The following is an 18728-nucleotide window of genomic DNA, read 5'->3' as shown; positions in this document are numbered from 1 at the left end:
TATTTTGTGTCAGTCTTCACTGTGGAGGACACCAGCAACGTGCCAGAAATTCGAGAGTCGGGGCAGTGAGTGTAGTCGCCATTACTAAGGAGATGGTGCTTAGGAAGCTGAAAGGTCTAAGCCACCTGGACCGGATGGTCTACACCCCAGGGTTCTGAAAGAGGTAGCTGAAGAGATTGTGGAGGGATTAGTAGTTATCAAGAATCACTAGAGTCAGGAATGGTTCCAGAGGACTGGAAAATATCAAATGTCACTCCACTTTTTAAGAAGGGAGGGAGGCAAAAGACAGGAGATTATAGGCCGGTTAGCCTGACTTCAGTGGTTGGTAAGATGTTCGAGTCCATTATTAAGGATGAGATTTTGGGGTACTTGGAAGCTCATGATAAAATAGGCCGAAGTCAGCATGGTTTCCTTGAGGGGAAATCTTGCCTGACAAATCTGTTGGAATTCTTTGAGGAAGTGACAGACAGGAGAGTCGACATGTTGTTTACTTGGATTTTCAGAAGGCCTTTGACAAGGTACCGCACATGAGGCTGCTAAGCAAGATAGGAGCCCATGGTATTACAGGAAAGGTACCAGCATGGATAGAAGATTGGCTGATTGGCAGAAGGCAAGGAGTGGGAATAAAGGGGACCTTTTCTGGTTGGCTGCTGGTGACTAGTGGTGTTCAGCAGGGGTCGGTGTTGGGTCCGCTACTGTTCACGTTGTATGTTAATGATCTGGATGATGGAATTGATGGCTTTGTGGCCACGTTTGTGGATGATACAAAGATAGGTGGAGGGGCAGGTAGTGTTGAGGAAGCAGGGAGTCTGCAGAAGGACTTGGACAGGTTGGGAGAATGGGCAAAGAAGTGGCAGATGGAATACAGTGTTGACAGACAAGTAACCTGGTGATGACCAGCTCCAATCGATAGTCTAAACACTACCCTTGCTAGTGAATGGTATCGCCACTGCTAGTTCTCTGTCATCATCCTAGGAATCCCATTGATCAGGACCTTCAGTGGATTCAGTGCACAAGTCAGAGTTATGCAGCACGGGAACAGGCCCTTTGGTCCAACCCATCAATGCTGACCAATATATCTACTGTATCTGAACTAGTCCCATTTGCCTGCGTTTGGCTCATATCCCTCTAAACCTTTCCTATCCACGTACCTGTGCAAGTGTCCTTTAAACATTGTAACTGTACCCACTCTCCCACTCCCTCTGGCAGCTCGTTCCATATACCCACCACTGTGTGGAAAAACTTGCCTCTCAGGTTCCCTTTAAATATTTCCCCTCTCACCGTGAACCTATGCCCTCTAATCTTAGACTCTCTTACCCTGGGGAAAAGACTGACCATTCACCTTATCTACACCCCTTGGGATCTTGTATACCTCTATAAGGTCACCCCTCAACCTCCTACGCTCCAGGGGAACAAAGTCCCAACCTATGGGCTCTCCTTGTAACTCAAGCCAAGTCCCTACAAAATCCTTGTGAATCTTTTCACTCTTTCCAGCTTAAAGACATTTAGGAGTGTAGTGGCATATCCTGCACTTGGCTGGAGCAGTGCAGCCTCAGTAGCACCCAAGCACTGCCTGGGACAAAACGTCCTGTTCCCTTGGCACCCATCCACCACCTTAACATCTATTCCCTCCACCCAGCAGGGCACAGTGGCTATAGTGTAAACCATCTACAAAATGCTCTGCTGTGATTAGCCTGGGCTGCTGTGAAAGCACCTTCCAAACCTACAGCCCCTTCCGTCAAGTGGGACAAGGGCAGAGTTGCCCTTCAGTCGCACACCTCCCTGACTCTCAAATTGATCACTTTTCCTTCCGTCACCGGGCCTAAACTCTGTCAAAGCACTGCAGAGCATGTTTGCAACCCACTGTAGTTATCTAGCAACCATGGCAGTGCTGTCACCCATGCAGCAGTTAGAGATCAGATCTCTTTATTAGTCACACGTACATCGAAACACACAGTGAGATGCATCTTTTGCGTAGAGTGTTCTGGGGGCAGCCCGCAAGTGTCGCCACGCTGCCGGCGCCAACACAGCACGCCCACAACTTCCTAACCCGTACGTCTTTGGAATGTGGGAGGAAACCGGAGCACCCGGAGGAAACCCACAGACACGGGGAGAACGTACAAACTCCTTACAGACAGCGGCCAGAATTGAACCCGGGTTGCTGGCGCTGTAATGGTGTTACGGTGTCATAGTCATAGAGCAATACAGCATGGATACAGGCCCTTCGGCCCAACCAGTCCGTGCCAATCACGGTGCTCACCCAGCTGGTCCCAATGTCACGAACCAGCAACAAAAGAAACACACTGAGCATGATTTAGTGTTAAAAACTATTTTATTAATCACTACTTATGATAATACGTAAAATAAAAGTAAAAATGTTAGTATGTTAGAATTCAAAAATGTTAAACCTCGAACGTTAACCCCAAAACTAAACTCGTCGTGTGTGTGTGACAAAGTCCAAAACTCCCAGTTCCTGAATGGTTCTTAAAGTTCAGTTCCGCAAGCCATAAGGTGAAACATGAGCAAGGGCTTCTTCAACAACCACCGTTGTCTGAAGATAAGATGTAGATGTAGAAAAACATAGAGAGAGTACATACGAAATCCAAATGTTCCACGATGGAACCCAAACGACACTCCAGTGTTTACTCGGTAGTGACTTCCTCACCCCGAAAAGCATCCGAATCGTGGTCGTCCACACACAAATACCTGTTTCCTTCTACAGGTCAGCAACAAAGTGAACTCCACCGGATTACTTCCAACTTCCATACATGGATTTCAGTGGCAAACACAGTTATTGTTTCTCATCCCTCTTTAGAGAAAACAAGCAGGCTGGTGTCTCTCTCCCTTCTCTCTCTCTCTCCTTCTTCTTACTTCTTCAACAACGTCATTACGTCCTTTATCTTCTATTGATGTAAGCACGCCCCACACACACATACACACACACTCTCTATCTTAAAGGGACTTTCACTGAGTCCGTAACACCAATTTCCTGCGTTTGGCCCATATCCCTCCAAGCCCCGCCCCTCTGTGTACCTATCCAAGTACTCGTTAAATGACACTGTTGTACCTGCCTCACCCACTTCCTCTGGCAGCTCGTTCCATACACTCACCACCCTCTGCGTGGAAAAAGTTGCCCCTCGGAACCCTTTTAAACTTTTCCCCTCTCACCCTAAACCTATGCCCCCTAGTTTTGGACTCCCCTACCCTGGGGAAAAGACTATTACCGTCCACCTTATCTGTGCCTCTCATAATTTTAAACACTTCTATAAGGTCGCCCCTCATTCTCCTACGCTCCAAGGAATAAAGACTCAGCCTGGCCAACCTCTCCCTATAACTCAAGCCCTGGCAACATCCTGGTAAATCTTCAAGGTTTAAGGAGGCAGCTCTCCACCACTCCCTAGTTGTGGATGGGCAATGCCTACATTGTGTATAAGGTATAAGAAAGGTGCCAACTCATGAATAAATGTACTGGGAGGGAGGTGGCGTAGAACAAAGTATTGGTTACTGTGCATTCATTTTTTTTCTCTATCCTCAGGTACCAAACAGTGTGTGTCTAAGCACCAAGCAGATCATCACTCTTCAGCACCATCTGCTTCCTTTACCCTTCAAACTGACTGCATTTCTACGGAGCTGAGTGTGAAAGACCAGCACTTAAATCTCAGGCATTAAAACTTCTGACAGTTTCAACCTGTAACCGAGCCCTTGCTTCCAAGAGGCTTGCAGCAGAAACTTCGAGCAGGACTTGGTTTTTAAAATGGCTGCTTGCAGGATTACAGGAGTGGACGGATCGTTGTGTTTTGTCTCTGTTGCTGACATCCATCTCTTGTTGCACTGAGCCATATGTTGTGGAACATATTTAGGAAGCAAGGTGAAGAGACTTCTGTCTTCTGTAAGCAACAAGAGTGGGCACACCGGCATGTTCCATGGATCAGGGTAAGCCTTGCCCTTACCGAACCACAAATTTTGTCAAGGATCCGTCTTACTAGGACCTGGTAGGATGGCGAAAATCAGCACAGCGTTGACTTCCTGGTGCTTCCAACAGTGCACCCCAAGCACCTGATGACTTGTGCTGCTGGTTTCCAGCTGGTGTGGCGAGTGGCTGATTGTACAAGTCTGGAACAGATTCTGCATACGGACAACCGATCTATCACCACTGCATTCTGCTCCTAAAGTGGTTGTGCTTTCCGCTATGCTAAGCTCCCTCTATGCCTACCACCCTCCACCATTTTGATGAGGCTATAATCTTTCGGATGGTTCTCCTTGGTCAACAGACTAGATGATTTTGTTTTTATTCTGTCTGGGTTCCATTTCTGGACTGGAGCTTGCACTTAAGCAGATCCTTGCAGTCTCATCCTGTTAAGTCTCTTTTACATTTTTTTTGGTTTACAAAAACATAAAAATTGTTGTAAAATAAATCCTTTTAATGAGTTTGCTACCAAAATATATTTTTGTTCTTTACACCAATTATTAAAGAAAACCTTTTGGTTTTGCTAGAAGTTGAGGATTCTGCATTGAAGCTTGGCTTATACAGGATTCCACTGAATCGGACAGCTTCAGAATTGCTTCTGATCACTTGCCCATTGTGTGATGTCCTGATCCCACCTTTGATTTGGGTCTCCATTTCCCACCATCTAGGAATCTGCTGGGGAAAGGGGCTGCAGGTTTGACCTTGGGGTTCAGGGAGATTGAAGGCCATCTTGCTGTTTCCATGCTGCCCCCATTGACTGTTGCATCACTCCTTGGCTGCATTTATTCCAGGACTCTAATGGTTTTCAGACGTATATGTAACCTGTGCTCTCGGCTGTAATGTAGCATAATCCAGTCTGCATGTCACACTGAGTTACAATGAGTACCATGTCAAGACAAAGTATGACTGAGGGTGCACGCCCAGGAATGTTCTGTCAGTATTTTCAAACCAAATTTCCCCAATGGTTGGGGTAGGGACACCATGAGCTGGAGAGACTGTTTCACATGGCTCTACTGTGGCCATAACAGTACAATTCCACCATCTATCAGAGACCACATTCAAAATACTTTCAGGATCTTTCTCCTAAAATCATATCCTTCACCACCTGAAATAGGGCACCACGGTCTGTTCATCAAGCTGATAAATACATAAGCTGAACAAGTGTAAGCAGCCTGACTATGTGTACTTGCTGACCACCTTGTGCAGCTTGGTACGGTATCATTGAGCCTCGCTCCCTCCACCCTTTGTCTTATGCTCAGGATCATTGTGTTCCTTCTGCTAACTGAAAATCCAAGCCCCCAAATCAAACCTGACTGCAATTGTATAATGTGCTAATCTCAACCACTGCTTGCGTCTGGTGCTATCTGTACACCATGCTGCTTTGCTGAGATGAAGGAAGCCTGCTGCCAGGTGCATTGAAACATCAGCTGAACCTATTTCCAGCAGCTTTTTCCAGCCATTTGGAGAAAAAAAATGCACTTTTTTCTATGCCTGGTTCATATCTATTTGGATCCAATGTTTTCTTACTTAGCTGAAACCAGAGGCAGAATCTTTGAGCAAAGTGCCAGAGTTGGTCTTAATATCTTAAAAGTAATCTATCACCAGCATCATTGTTTATCCCCAATGGTACCTTTCAACCAGGGCAACGAGATTAAGACGAGATGCTCACACATTGAGTTTGATCTCCGTGGGTGAGTCTGGCTTGCTTTTGTGAGTGTGTGTGGTGATGTGCAGCGGTAGTAATGGGGTCTTTGATTATTGTGCATTGCACAGATCTCCTCTAAGATTTTCTAATGCAAGCCAACTTTTGTAAACCAAAAATATATATAGGCTTGCTGTGCTTTTTCATTGATTTTCTATTTGTGTAATGTGTTACGGACTCAGTGAAAGTCCCTTTAAGATAGAGAGTGTGTGTGTATGTGTGTGTGGGGCGTGCTTACGTCAATAGAAGATAAAGGACGTAATGACGTTGTTGAAGAGGTCAGAAGAAGAAGAAGGAGAGAGAGAGAAGGGAGAGAGACACCAGCCTGCTTGTTTTCTCTATCGATGGATGAGAAACAATAACTGTGTTTGCCACTGAAATCCATGTATGGAAGTTGGAAGTAATCCGGTGGAGTTCACTTTGTTGCTGACCTGTAGAAGGAAACAGGTATTTGTATGTGGACGACCACGGTTCGGATGCTTTTCGGGGTGAGGAAGTCACTACCGAGTAAACACTGAAGTGTCGTTTGGGTTCCATCGTGGAACATTTGGATTTCGTATGTACTCTCTCTATGTTTTTCTACATCTACATCTTATCTTCAGACAACGGTGGTTGTTGAAGAAGCCCTTGCTCATGTTTCACCTTATGGCTTGCGGAACTGAACTTTAAGAACCATTCCGGAACTGGGAGTTTTGGACTTTGTCACACACACACACGAAGAGTTTAGGTTTGGGGTTAACGTTCGAGGTTTAACATTTTTGAATTCTAACATACTAACATTTTTACTTTTATTTTACGTATTATCATAAGTAGTGATTAATAAAATAGTTTTTAACACTGAATCATGCTCAGTGTGTTTCTTTTGTTGCTGGTTTGTGACAAAATCAAAAATTTTTCAACAAATAGTCTATGAGCTGGGAGCAAAGCAGATTGTATCATCTGCATATCACCCAGAATCTCAAGGAGCTCTGGAGAGATTTCATTCTACTCTCAAAAATATGCTGAAGACTTATTGCTTTGAAAACACCAAGGATTGGGACGAAGGTATCCATTTACTTTTGTTTGCCGTTAGAGAATCGATCCAGGAGTCAATCGGATTTAGTCCGTTTGAGCTTGTGTTTGGACATTGGGTGAGAGGACCTTTGGAGTTGTTAAGAGAGCAATGGGTTAATGAGGAAGTTCACTTGAGTCTGTTGGACTATGTCCAAAAATTTAAAACTCGGTTGGAGAGAGTCTGCCAGCTAGCGAGAGAGAATCTGAAAACAAGCAGGCTGGTGTCTCTCTCCCTTCTCTCTCTCTCCTTCTTCTTCTTCTGACCTCTTCAACAACGTCATTACGTCCTTTATCTTCTATTGACGTAAGCACGCCCCACACACACATACACACACACTCTCTATCTTAAAGGGACTTTCACTGAGTCCGTAACATTTTTTTTTTTTTTTTTTTTTTTTTTTAACACTGAAAAAAAAAAAAAAAAAATGTTACGGACTCAGTGAAAGTCCCTTTAAGATAGAGAGTGTGTGTGTATGTGTGTGTGGGGCGTGCTTACGTCAATAGAAGATAAAGGACGTAATGACGTTGTTGAAGAGGTCAGAAGAAGAAGAAGGAGAGAGAGAGAAGGGAGAGAGACACCAGCCTGCTTGTTTTCAGATTCTCTCTCGCTAGCTGGCAGACTCTCTCCAACCGAGTTTTAAATTTTTGGACATAGTCCAACAGACTCAAGTGAACTTCCTCATTAACCCATTGCTCTCTTAACAACTCCAAAGGTCCTCTCACCCAATGTCCAAACACAAGCTCAAACGGACTAAATCCGATTGACTCCTGGATCGATTCTCTAACGGCAAACAAAAGTAAATGGATACCTTCGTCCCAATCCTTGGTGTTTTCAAAGCAATAAGTCTTCAGCATATTTTTGAGAGTAGAATGAAATCTCTCCAGAGCTCCTTGAGATTCTGGGTGATATGCAGATGATACAATCTGCTTTGCTCCCAGCTCATAGACTATTTGTTGAAAAATTTTTGACATAAAATTACTACCTTGATCAGATTGGATTTCTTTTGGCAAACCAAACAAGGTAAAAAATTTTACAAGAGCCTTTGACACCGTCTTGGCCTTAATATTTCTAAGGGGTATTGCCTCTGGAAATCTAGAAGTGGCACACATGATGGTTAACAAATACTGATTTCCAGTCTTAGACTTTGGTAATGGACCAACACAGTCCACAATCACCTTCGAAAAGGGTTCACCAAAAGCAGGAATTGGCTTCAAAGGAGCCACAGGGGGTTTTTGATTTGGTTTACCTACCATCTGACATGTGTGGCAGGTTCGACAAAACATCACCACATCTTTTCTCAAACCAGGCCAATAGAATTGTTTCAAGATCTTCCCTACAGTTTTATTCACACCAAAATGACCACCCAAAGGCATACTATGGGCCAGGTTTAAAATCTCATCCCTATAAACTTTTGGAACAACAACCTGATGAATAACTTCCCATTCCTCAGTAACAGGAACATGAGGAGGTCTCCATTTCCTCATTAACACTCCATTTTTGACATAGTATCCAGTTGGCACTTTTTCAATCTCCTCACATGAGAGAGCTTTTTCTTTCAATTCTGTCAACTCAGGGTCCTTTGTCTGTTCCACCATAAAATCCTTCCTTGACAAAGACAAATCTTTAAATTCAGGCTCACTATAAGGATGTTGATCCTCCAGTGAAGACAGAAAAGTCTCAGATAAGGCATCATAATTTTCTTCCTGTTTAGGACTGTCACAAGGAACCACATCAGACTGCACCGGACTGTCTGTCTTGGCTAATTCTTTAGCTCTAGCTCGAGTCACTGCACATGATGGGTAAACATCTGAATCATCCTCAGACTCATCAATCCTTGGTTTGGTTGTTAACCGTACCACAGGATCACTTTCTCCATTTGCAAGGTCATTTCCCAATAACAAAGAAACTCCTTCCACTGGCAAACTAGGTCTTATCCCTATCTCGACTGGTCCTTCTACGAACTTTGACTTTAAAATCACCCTGTGAAAAGGGACAGACATGGTCTCACCTGTAACACCTCGTACTAGATTTACTTCACCAGTGTCACTTTCTTCACCAAAATTTAAAACACTGTCCAGCAAGAGAGATTGACTAGCCCCAGTATCTCTAAGAATTTTCACTGGCACCTGGGGTGACTCATCATTCAGTGAAACAAAACCCTCTGATACATACGAACGGAATTCTTTTCTCACCTCCTCCAACTTTTCCGCTTTTCCCTCTTTCAAGGACTGGTCTTTAACAGCATCTCCTAAACCTTTTTGATTTTTAATTGCCTGAAAGCAAGCATTGGGCCCAGCTTCCTTCTTTTTCTTCAAAAGGGCACAATTAGATATCACGTGGCCAGGTTTCCTACAGTAATAACAAGTACGCTCAACAGGTTTCTCCAGCCCTGGCTTCTTTTCATCTTTTCCTTTTTGATTACCTCCCAATTTAATCTCTGGTTTACCTGGATTGTCTTTGTAACTCTTTTGAAAGGTTTTAGGTTGTCCCCATTTTGATTTATGGGTTAAAGCATAATCATCTGCCAACCTAGCAGTTTCTTGTAAAGTTTCCACTGCCTTTTCATTTAAATATGTTGTTAATTCAGCTGGAACACATCTTTTAAAGTCTTCCACTAGTATCAATTCTGTCAATTTATCATAATCCCCATCTACATTTTTAGCCAGGCACCATCGTTCAAAACATATTCTCTTTCCATTGGCAAATTCCATATAAGTCTGATCTGCAGATTTCCTCAAGTCTCTGAATTTTTGTCTATAAGCCTCAGGGACCAATTCATAGGCCTTCAAAATAGCTTGTTTTACCTTGGTATAATCAGCTGCATCCTCAACAGACAAAGCAGAATAAGCTTTTTGAGCTTTACCTTACCTGCGAGAGGTCCCGGGTTCAAATCCCGGACGAGCCCCCAATTTTGTCACAAACCAGCAACAAAAGAAACACACTGAGCATGATTCAGTGTTAAAAACTATTTTATTAATCACTACTTATGATAATACGTAAAATAAAAGTAAAAATGTTAGTATGTTAGAATTCAAAAATGTTAAACCTCGAACGTTAACCCCAAACCTAAACTCTTCGTGTGTGTGTGTGACAAAGTCCAAAACTCCCAGTTCCGGAATGGTTCTTAAAGTTCAGTTCCGCAAGCCATAAGGTGAAACATGAGCAAGGGCTTCTTCAACAACCACCGTTGTCTGAAGATAAGATGTAGATGTAGAAAAACATAGAGAGAGTACATACGAAATCCAAATGTTCCACGATGGAACCCAAACGACACTTCAGTGTTTACTCGGTAGTGACTTCCTCACCCCGAAAAGCATCCGAACCGTGGTCGTCCACATACAAATACCTGTTTCCTTCTACAGGTCAGCAACAAAGTGAACTCCACCGGATTACTTCCAACTTCCATACATGGATTTCAGTGGCAAACACAGTTATTGTTTCTCATCCATCGATAGAGAAAACAAGCAGGCTGGTGTCTCTCTCCCTTCTCTCTCTCTCCTTCTTCTTCTTCTGACCTCTTCAACAACGTCATTACGTCCTTTATCTTCTATTGACGTAAGCACGCCCCACACACACATACACACACACTCTCTATCTTAAAGGGACTTTCACTGAGTCCGTAACAAATGGGACACGTCTGTCACAGGGTCACATTTAGTAAGCAAGAATTATTAGATGAAATGAGGCCACAGTCAATGTAACTTGCTTTGTACCATTCTGGCATTCACGTGATGCAGGGATAAAGTTGTTAACTAACCCTAACAATAGACCACCCAAATATTCTACCACAGGCCAGGGGCGTTGCTGAGGAATCACTCCCGGTGGCGGTAGCATTAGTCTGAAGCCTGTACATGTGGGTTACCACCACACCACTGAAAGTGAAGCAGGTGAGGTCACAGTTGCAAGAGCAACAAACAAGATGCGGGAGGAACTTGGCGGGTCGGGCAGCATCCATGGAGGGAAATGGGCGGTCAACGTTTTGGGTTGAGACGTTTTATCTCGACTTGTAATGTTGACTGTCCAGCATCTTGTTTGTTGCTCCAGATTCTGGCATCTGCAGTCTCTTGTCCACAGTTGCAGGAAGTGTGACTGACACTTCTCAGCAAGCTTTTGCAGCATTGCACCTACTCTGGTCACTGGCTGCAGCATTGCACCACCCAAACAGGGGTTGGACCTTCAGAGAGCTTGTTCTGATTGGCAGGTTAATTGGAGTGGGTTGATTCAATGTGACGGGATTTCTTTGGTCCCTCCTGGAGGAATGAATGAAACACCTGCAGTCTTCCTTGTAGCTCGGAATAGACTTTCATCCAGTTGCCATCCTGGGCGTTGGCCATGCCTCGCGTTTAGATTATGATTTGGAGGTTCCTCCCAAATTCTGGACCCAAACTGGTTGATGCTCCAGTGTAGGAGTGAGAGTGTGTACAATGTTCTGTGGACACATGGTGATCTTGGTGGATTTAAAAGATCCTATGGTATTTATTTGAACAAGAGTAGGTGCTTTCCAGTGTCCGAGCCAGCATTCATCCCATTGACCAGCAACTGGGATCAGAATCGTTTGGAATGTGACATTGCACTGGGAAACACATCACACCCTCAATAGTGATCGATTGCATTAGCCTTATGATTTGATGGGAAGAGGACTTGATGTGAGAGAAAATCATTGAAATAAGGTTTTTATCTGAACTTTGTTGGGATTGATGAATGAAGGTTATTTTGCCGATTGCTTACGGCTTTCAGAGAGCTGGTAAGGGCACAATTTGTTTTGCTCTTCTACTCTTAAGCCTGCAGATGTTGACTTTGGGTTTGTACGCGGTCCATTTGTATTGCATTTCCATTCCTCTGCTTGCTGCTGCACCATAAGCCAGCAGGTAATATGAGCCTGGTTCTCTCCTCCCAGCTCAGGTTAAAATGAGGAAGATGACTTGATCTTTCCAGAGCCACAACGGCGTTGCTATCGGGCCTGCTCTGGAGTTGTGCACCTCCTGGTGCTACACTGCTCATTGAGGTCAGGGTAGTGTAGCGGTTAGCGTAACGCTTTACAGCACCAGCGACCCAGGTTCAAATCCAGCTGCTGTCTGTAAGGAGTTCGTACGTTCTCCCCGTGTCTGCGTGGGTTTCCTCCGGGTGCTCCGGTTTCCTTCCACGTTCCAAAGGTGTATGGGTTAGGAAGTTGTGGGCATGCTATGTTGGCGCCGGCAGCATGGCGACACTTGCGGGCTGCCCCCAGAACACTCTACGCAAAAAGGTGTATTTCACTGTGTGTTTCGATATACATGTGACTAATAAAGATATCCAGCAGTGGTCTACTGGTCCACTTCCTCAGGGAATGTGGTGGCATCCTCTTTCCCCTCTTCCACTAAATTACAATATGCATGGGCTTTCTGTTCAAGCAAGGTACTTCAGTATCGACTCTTGTGAGGAGATACAGCCCACAGATAGCATGATCTCCCTCACATTCAAGAACAGGAGGTGATCCTTCTGAGGTTGGGTCCTGTGACTGTCCTCGCGTCCATCCCCAAACCATACAGACTCAGCAACCCCATACGCACTGGCTTACATGGTTGACACTGTGGCTGATGGAGCAGGCTTTGTAGCAAGCAACTGTGATGAAATGGTCAATGCATCCTGGCCCTCGGTACAACCGCAGTCTTCACATTTCAGTGTAGATGTGGTTACGTCAGCCTTTAGATCACTGAACGAGCTGGCTTTAATTATCCAACTGAATGCAGAGATGTGAAGACTCTTGAGGATGAAGGTTTTATAGAGGAAACTCCACTGGCAGGAGGGGCTGTAGCTACAAATCTATCATTGCTCAATGTAGGTAACAGGCAGATGTGAAATTGTTATTGAGCAATATATTATGATGTGGAAAGTGTTTCTCAAAGGGGACTAGACAATTGGATTACTGGAGAGTGGAAACTATAGGAGGCTCCATCAGCAATGTTACAGTTGGTGCTTCAAGTGGCTACTGGTTCTGTAAACCGATTCAAATGGCTGGATGTCCTGTGGCCAATGATACTCAGTAAACAATGCACCAGCTCTTTAAAGAATGGAAGACTGAGGTTATCTGCTCTGCACTGATTAGTTAAGGGCTGTGTCAATGACTCCATGTGGGAAAACTTTGATGTTCCATGTTTTACTCTGGTCTTAACAAAAACCTTTCACATTTGCAAATAAAACTTAGTTTGCTTGCCAAAACAAGGGTGGTGATTTTATTTGTTGTTGTTGGATTAAATCTTTAATACCAGGCGCAGTGTGTATTTTTAAAAATATAAATGGAGGTGTGAGGTACAAAGTAAGGAAGTTGTTTTCATCTACAAGATGCAGGCAAGGCCAGCGTTGACTGCCCGTCCCTGTGCCCATGAAGGCATCTTCAGCTGGTGAAGGTACTGCTGCTGGGTGGGAGTTCTGGGATATAGACCCAGTGGTGGAGTGACCACCTTCACAGATTGGGCTGAGTGTGGCTTGGGAGCAGCTGGTCACCCTTGTGACTTTGGCCATGGGTTTGATCAGTAGCGTTGGCATCTTAAATGCACTGCAGTTACGGTGTGCTATGTGCCTGTGGTGCTGCTTTCACCGCACCTGTGCACATGTCAATAAACTCGACGTTGGCTAATTGGGAAGGGAGAGAATGGGGCAGTGGCTGTGGACCAGTAAGTGGACTATTGTATACAGTCATAGAATCGTACAGCACAGCAGGCCCTTCGGCCCACTATGTCCATGCCAACCCTTTTACCCATCTACACCAATCCCCGTTTGCCCACCCTAGGACCATATCCTTGTCTATTTAAGTTTCTGTCTCAATTCCTCTTAAACATCTGATTCTGATTCCACTCCCCCTGGCAGCCCGTTCCACATATCACCCTCTCTCTGTGTAAATACATTTGCCCCACAGATCCCCTTTAATACTCCTCCCTCTCACCTTGAACCTGTCCCGTCCACAGCTACCACAGGAACAATATTTTGACTATCTAACCCCGTCTATGCCTCTCGTAATCATATACCCATTTCAGATCAGCGTCCTTCGCTCCAGGGAAAACAAGCCCAGTCTCTGCCTGTAACTGAAGTCCACCGATCCAGGCAACATTCTGGTGAATCTCCCCAGCACAACCACATCCTGTAGTGTGGTGACCAGAACTGTACACAGTACTCCAAGTGCAGCCTAACTGGTGCTTTGTATATTGGATGGTGTCAAGTCTCGATAGAGCTGTATTAATCCATAAAAACCTCACTTCCGACTGGATTGATGGTGAGGGCATTCGGGAGATGAGCTGCTCTCTCGTAAATCCCAGCTGTCCCTCCCACCTCCCTGTCCCTCCCCAGGTTTATGATGGGACAATGACCATTAAATGTGGAAGGTAAGTAAGTGTTACCAGGTGTGGTGATCATCTGCAGCCCTTTGTCGCCACCACTGATCACCTCCCAGCCTCTGTCGCTATTCCCACCCTTCCCTCCTCCATCTGCCCGTCACCCCCCCCCCCCACCTCACCTGGATCCACCTATTGCCGACTCTTGCTCCACCCCTTCCCTTCACCTCTTATACCAGCTATCTCCCCTCTTTCTGTACAGATGAAGGGTCCCTTTGGATCATCTTCGGCTACAGGTGAAGTTCTGGAAGACTGGGGGGTAGCTAATGCACCATTATTTAAGAAGGGCAGCAAGGACGTGCCAGGGAACCACAGGCTGGTGAGCCCCACGTCAGTGGTGGGTAAGTTACTAGAGGGGATTCTGAGGGACAGGATCTACCAGCATTTGGACAGATGAGAACTGACAGGGATAGTCAGCATAGCTCTGTGCGTGGGAGATCTGTTTGTGTTTTGATGAGGTAGCCGAGAGGACAGGGTGGTGGGCGTTGTCTGTGTGGACTTCAGCAAGGCCTTTGACAAGGTCCTGGATGGAAGGCGAGTCTGGAAGGTTAGATCGCATGGGATCCAGGGAGAGCTGGCTAAGTGGATACCTGATTGGCTCAATGGCAGGAAGCAGAGGGTGACAGTGGAAAGTTGTTTCTCGGACTGGTGACCAGTGGTGTTCCCCAGGGCTCGGAGCTGCGACCATTGTTATTTGTCATTGATGTATATGATTTGAATGAGAGTGTACAAGCTATGGTTGGTAGGTTTGCAGATGACAGTAAAATAGGTGGACAAGCACTCGAATCACCAAGGCGTGGGAAGCTACATACAGTTAATGGGGTTAGTGTAGATGGCTGCTCGATCGTTGGCTGGGACATGACCATTTCTGTGCTGTACAACCTCATGACTCCACTCTGCCCTTGGTCCAATTCTGCCGTACTGTTGGAGGTAATCTCATCACCATGTTTACTGTGTTCTGTCTGTATTTAGATTCAAGGCTGAGCTGAGGTCTGGGGCCAAGTCAGTCCAGCGAGACCCAGGCTGAGCATCAGCGGGCAGGTTATTGGGCAGTACGTGCTGCTTTGTAGCCCTGTCAACAACCACCTGACTAACCTTCCAGATTAGGCTTCCATCCAGGACCTCGTCAAAGGCCTTGCTAAAGTCCACACAGACAACAACGACTTACCTAGTTAAGGATGGAATGGTGGTGATTAGCCAGATGAATTTGTCCTCCATTTTGCGGTTGGGACATTGTTGGGTGGTGGCAGTGTTGTCGCTGTACTGGAAGAGCTTGGCTGGAGGTGTGGATTATTCGGTCCAACAGCCGCGATGTGGGTGGTTATACCTAATGTTTCAACTCCTTCACGCTGTGATAAAGCTGGCTGTGATCTCAGGAGGAGGCAGAGAATGGCCATCCACTTAACACTTCTGAACTTGACTGCAGATCCTTCGACCTGTCTCCTGCTCCCTTCCCTGCTACCAAGTTGGAATTTTAACTGCCTTTGGAGTTTTGACCCAGTAACTTACCCAAGGTGGCATCCATCACCAAGGACCCTCACCACCCGGCACTTCCCCTCTTCTCGTTACCACCATCGGGGAGGAGGTACAGGAGCCTGAAGACCCACACCCAACGATTCAGGAACAGCTTCTTCCCCTCCGCCATCAGATTTCTGAACGGTCCATGAACACTGTTGTTCCTCGTTTTGCCCTATTTATTTATTTTGTAATTTATAGTAAGTATAAGTCAGTGATAATAAACCTGGTTCTGATCTTCTGATCCTGCACCTTTACAAAACTGCCTGAGTTGCAGTTAGGGAATCATTTTCAATTACATGTTTGGACGTTGATTTTGGAAGTGCAGGGGAAATGATTTCAATGTTTCTAGTGGTGAGTTCGAGTTTATTATTGTCATAGGCATACAGAACATACACTGGGTATAAGTTCCATGAAAATTAGCTTTTGCAGCAGCATCACAGTATGTTACAAGATGAGGACCAACATAAGTTAATGTAAACTTAAGATAAATTGTACATAACCTACACCTGTGCAAAATAAACATAGCAACATTAGTGCAAGATTGTGAGAGAATAAAAATATAGTCTGAGGTTGTGTTAAGGTTTTTGAGGTGGGTTCAGGAACCTGACAGCAGTGGGGAAGAAGCTGTTGTTGAACGGTGAGGTGTGGGTCTTCGGGCTCCTGTACCTCCTGCCTGATGGCAGCATCGAGAAGAGGGCACGGCCCAGATGGTGGAGGTCCCTGATGATGGATGTCACCTTCCTGAGGCATTGCCTCTTGTAGATGTCCTCGATGGTTGGGAGAGCTGTACCTGTGATGGAACCGGCTGAGTCCCACCGCTCTCTGTGGCCTCTCGTGTTCCCGTGCACTGGAGATCCCACACCAGGCCGTGATGCACCCAGTCAGAATGCTGCCCACTGTTCAACTGTAGACGTTTGTCAGAGCTTTCTGGTGAGGCTGGAAAATCTTGGGTGGTTCCAAAATCTGAGGCTCATTTTAAGGTAGGAAACTAGGACAGGGCGCAATAGAATAAATAGTGAGAAGTTGTGAGGGGGTCGGTTACCGCAGATTTCAGGCAATTGTTGGAAGACCTTGAGGGGAGGGAAGGTTTTTTTTCGTTTTGTACAGAGTGTGGTGGAAGCAGATTCCACGGTCATTTTCAAAGGGAATTGGACAAAACGTGGGACTAATGGGACAGATCTCAAAGGGCTAGCACAGGAATTGTGGACTGAAAGGCCTTGTTGCCTGTTGGTGTGGTCTTCCATTCTTGTCTCTAGATCCTCGATGTTATCCTCACTACCCAAGGGATGAGAAATGAAAAGAGGCTGCGTGCTTACTATTTGGAACAGACACAAGAGCTGAACTATGGCAGTACAAATGTTGACTATTTGCTATTTATATCTGAAATGTTGACAGACGCTCGAAATGCTTGCCGCTTGGAATAAGGTACAATTTCACTGGATTGACACCCAGGTTTTATTAAGGACAATTGCATTTCCATAGAGCTTTTCACATCCTCTTTAGAATATTCCAGAACACTATCAGCCAATAAAATACTCTGGTGTATTGAATGCCGTAATGTTGGAAATAACAATTTGCACACAGCAACCACCTAGTGATCAGAAGGCATTGTAGAATTGGTGATTTGGATATAAGTCTCAGCCAGGAAACTGGAAATAATTCCCCGCCTCTCCAAAACGATGTCCATTTGCGACTGTACACAGGACTTGGTTTGACTACACTTCCAACGGTGTTGCACTGAAGTGTTAGGCTGGACTTCTGTGCTCACTCTCTGAAATCGAAACTGCACCCTGAATCCTAATCCGTTCAGGGGCAGAAGAGCTGAGAGTGGAGCCACTGTGAAATAACTGAGGCCCTTTCTGACCAATGAACTATTTTTGAAAAGTACTTGCTGTGGTAACATTGGAGACCTGGCAGAGCAGGTTGCAAAACAAACTCCTATAAATAGCAATGCAAAAATGAGCAGGCTTATTTTACGCGTGGGTCATGAGGCAAACATTGGCTGGGAGTCTGGGAGAAACTCTCCTATTACGACTGGGCTGGGAGTGAGTGTTGGACACCTTCTTCCCTGGTACAGCTGTCCCACAGCAGGGGATGGAGCATAAACCGAGGACCACGTGTGTGAGGTGTATGCACCTCCCCACCGATGGGCGTGACAAATTCATTCGATAGATGCTCCCCTGTCAGCTCACTCGAGGTGTATCACAGATGGAGTCAGAGAGCAATGCCATTCAGAAACAGGCCCTTCAGCCCAACTCATTGATGCCAAGCAAGGTGGCCATCCAAGCTAGTCCCATTTGCCCAAGTTTGGCTCGTATCCCTCTAAACATGTCCTATCCATGTACTTATCTAAATAGCTTTTAAATGTTGTTTCTGTACCTGCCTCAACCACTTCCTCTGGCAGCTCGTTCCATATACCCACCACCCTCTGCCAGCTATAAATTTGCCGATGACACCACTGTTGGCAGATTCTCAGCTGGTGATGAGGAGGTGTACAGGAGTGAGGTAATTGGCTGGTTGAGTGGTGTCGCAACAACAACCTCGCACTCAACGTCAGCAAGACCAAGGAACTGACCGTGGACTTCAGGAAGGGGAGGTCGGGAGAACACACACCAGTCCTCATTGAGGGGTCAGCGGTGGAAAGGGTGAGCAGCTTCAAGTTCCTGGGTGTCAACATCTCAGAGGGTCTATCCTGGGCCCAACACATCGATGAAATCATGAAGAAGGCACGCCAGTGGCTCTACTTCATTAGGAGTTTGAGGAGATTTGGTGTGTCACCAAAGACACTTGCAAATTTCTACAGATGTACAGTGGAGAGCATTCTGACTGGTTGCATCACCGCCTGGTATGGAGGCGCCGATGCGAAGGATCGCAAGAGGCTGCAGAGGGTTGTAGACTCAGCCAGCTCCATCACGGGCACAACCCTCCCCACCATCGAGGACATCTTCAAGAGGCGGTGCCTCAAGAAGGCGGCATCCATCACCAAGGACCCTCACCACCCGGGACATGCCCATTTCTCGTTACTACCAACAGGGAGGAGGTACAGGAGCCTGAAGACCCACACTCAACGATTCAGGAACAGCTTCTTCCCCTCCGCCCTCAGATTTCGGAACGGTCCGT

The 18728-nt window shown here is 45.7% G+C and overlaps 1 protein-coding gene across 3 annotated transcripts in view; it reads left to right on the top strand.

Annotated features, from left to right (window-relative positions):
• LOC127570697 (repressor of RNA polymerase III transcription MAF1 homolog) overlaps positions 1 to 4428 on the top strand; it is a 34444-nt gene extending 30016 nt beyond the window's left edge. For all 3 annotated transcript variants that reach the window (XM_052016481.1, XM_052016482.1, XM_052016483.1), the window contains one exon: positions 3536 to 4428. In XM_052016481.1, coding sequence (XP_051872441.1) covers positions 3536 to 3557 — 22 coding nt within the window. In that variant the 3' untranslated portion in view covers positions 3558 to 4428. The remainder of the gene's footprint in view (positions 1 to 3535) is intronic.
• The last annotated feature ends 14300 nt before the right edge of the window (positions 4429 to 18728 follow it).

Source organism: Pristis pectinata, chromosome 5, assembly GCF_009764475.1.
Source record: "Pristis pectinata isolate sPriPec2 chromosome 5, sPriPec2.1.pri, whole genome shotgun sequence".
NCBI lineage: Eukaryota > Metazoa > Chordata > Chondrichthyes > Rhinopristiformes > Pristidae > Pristis > Pristis pectinata.
This window is presented reverse-complemented; position numbering and strand designations above follow the sequence as displayed.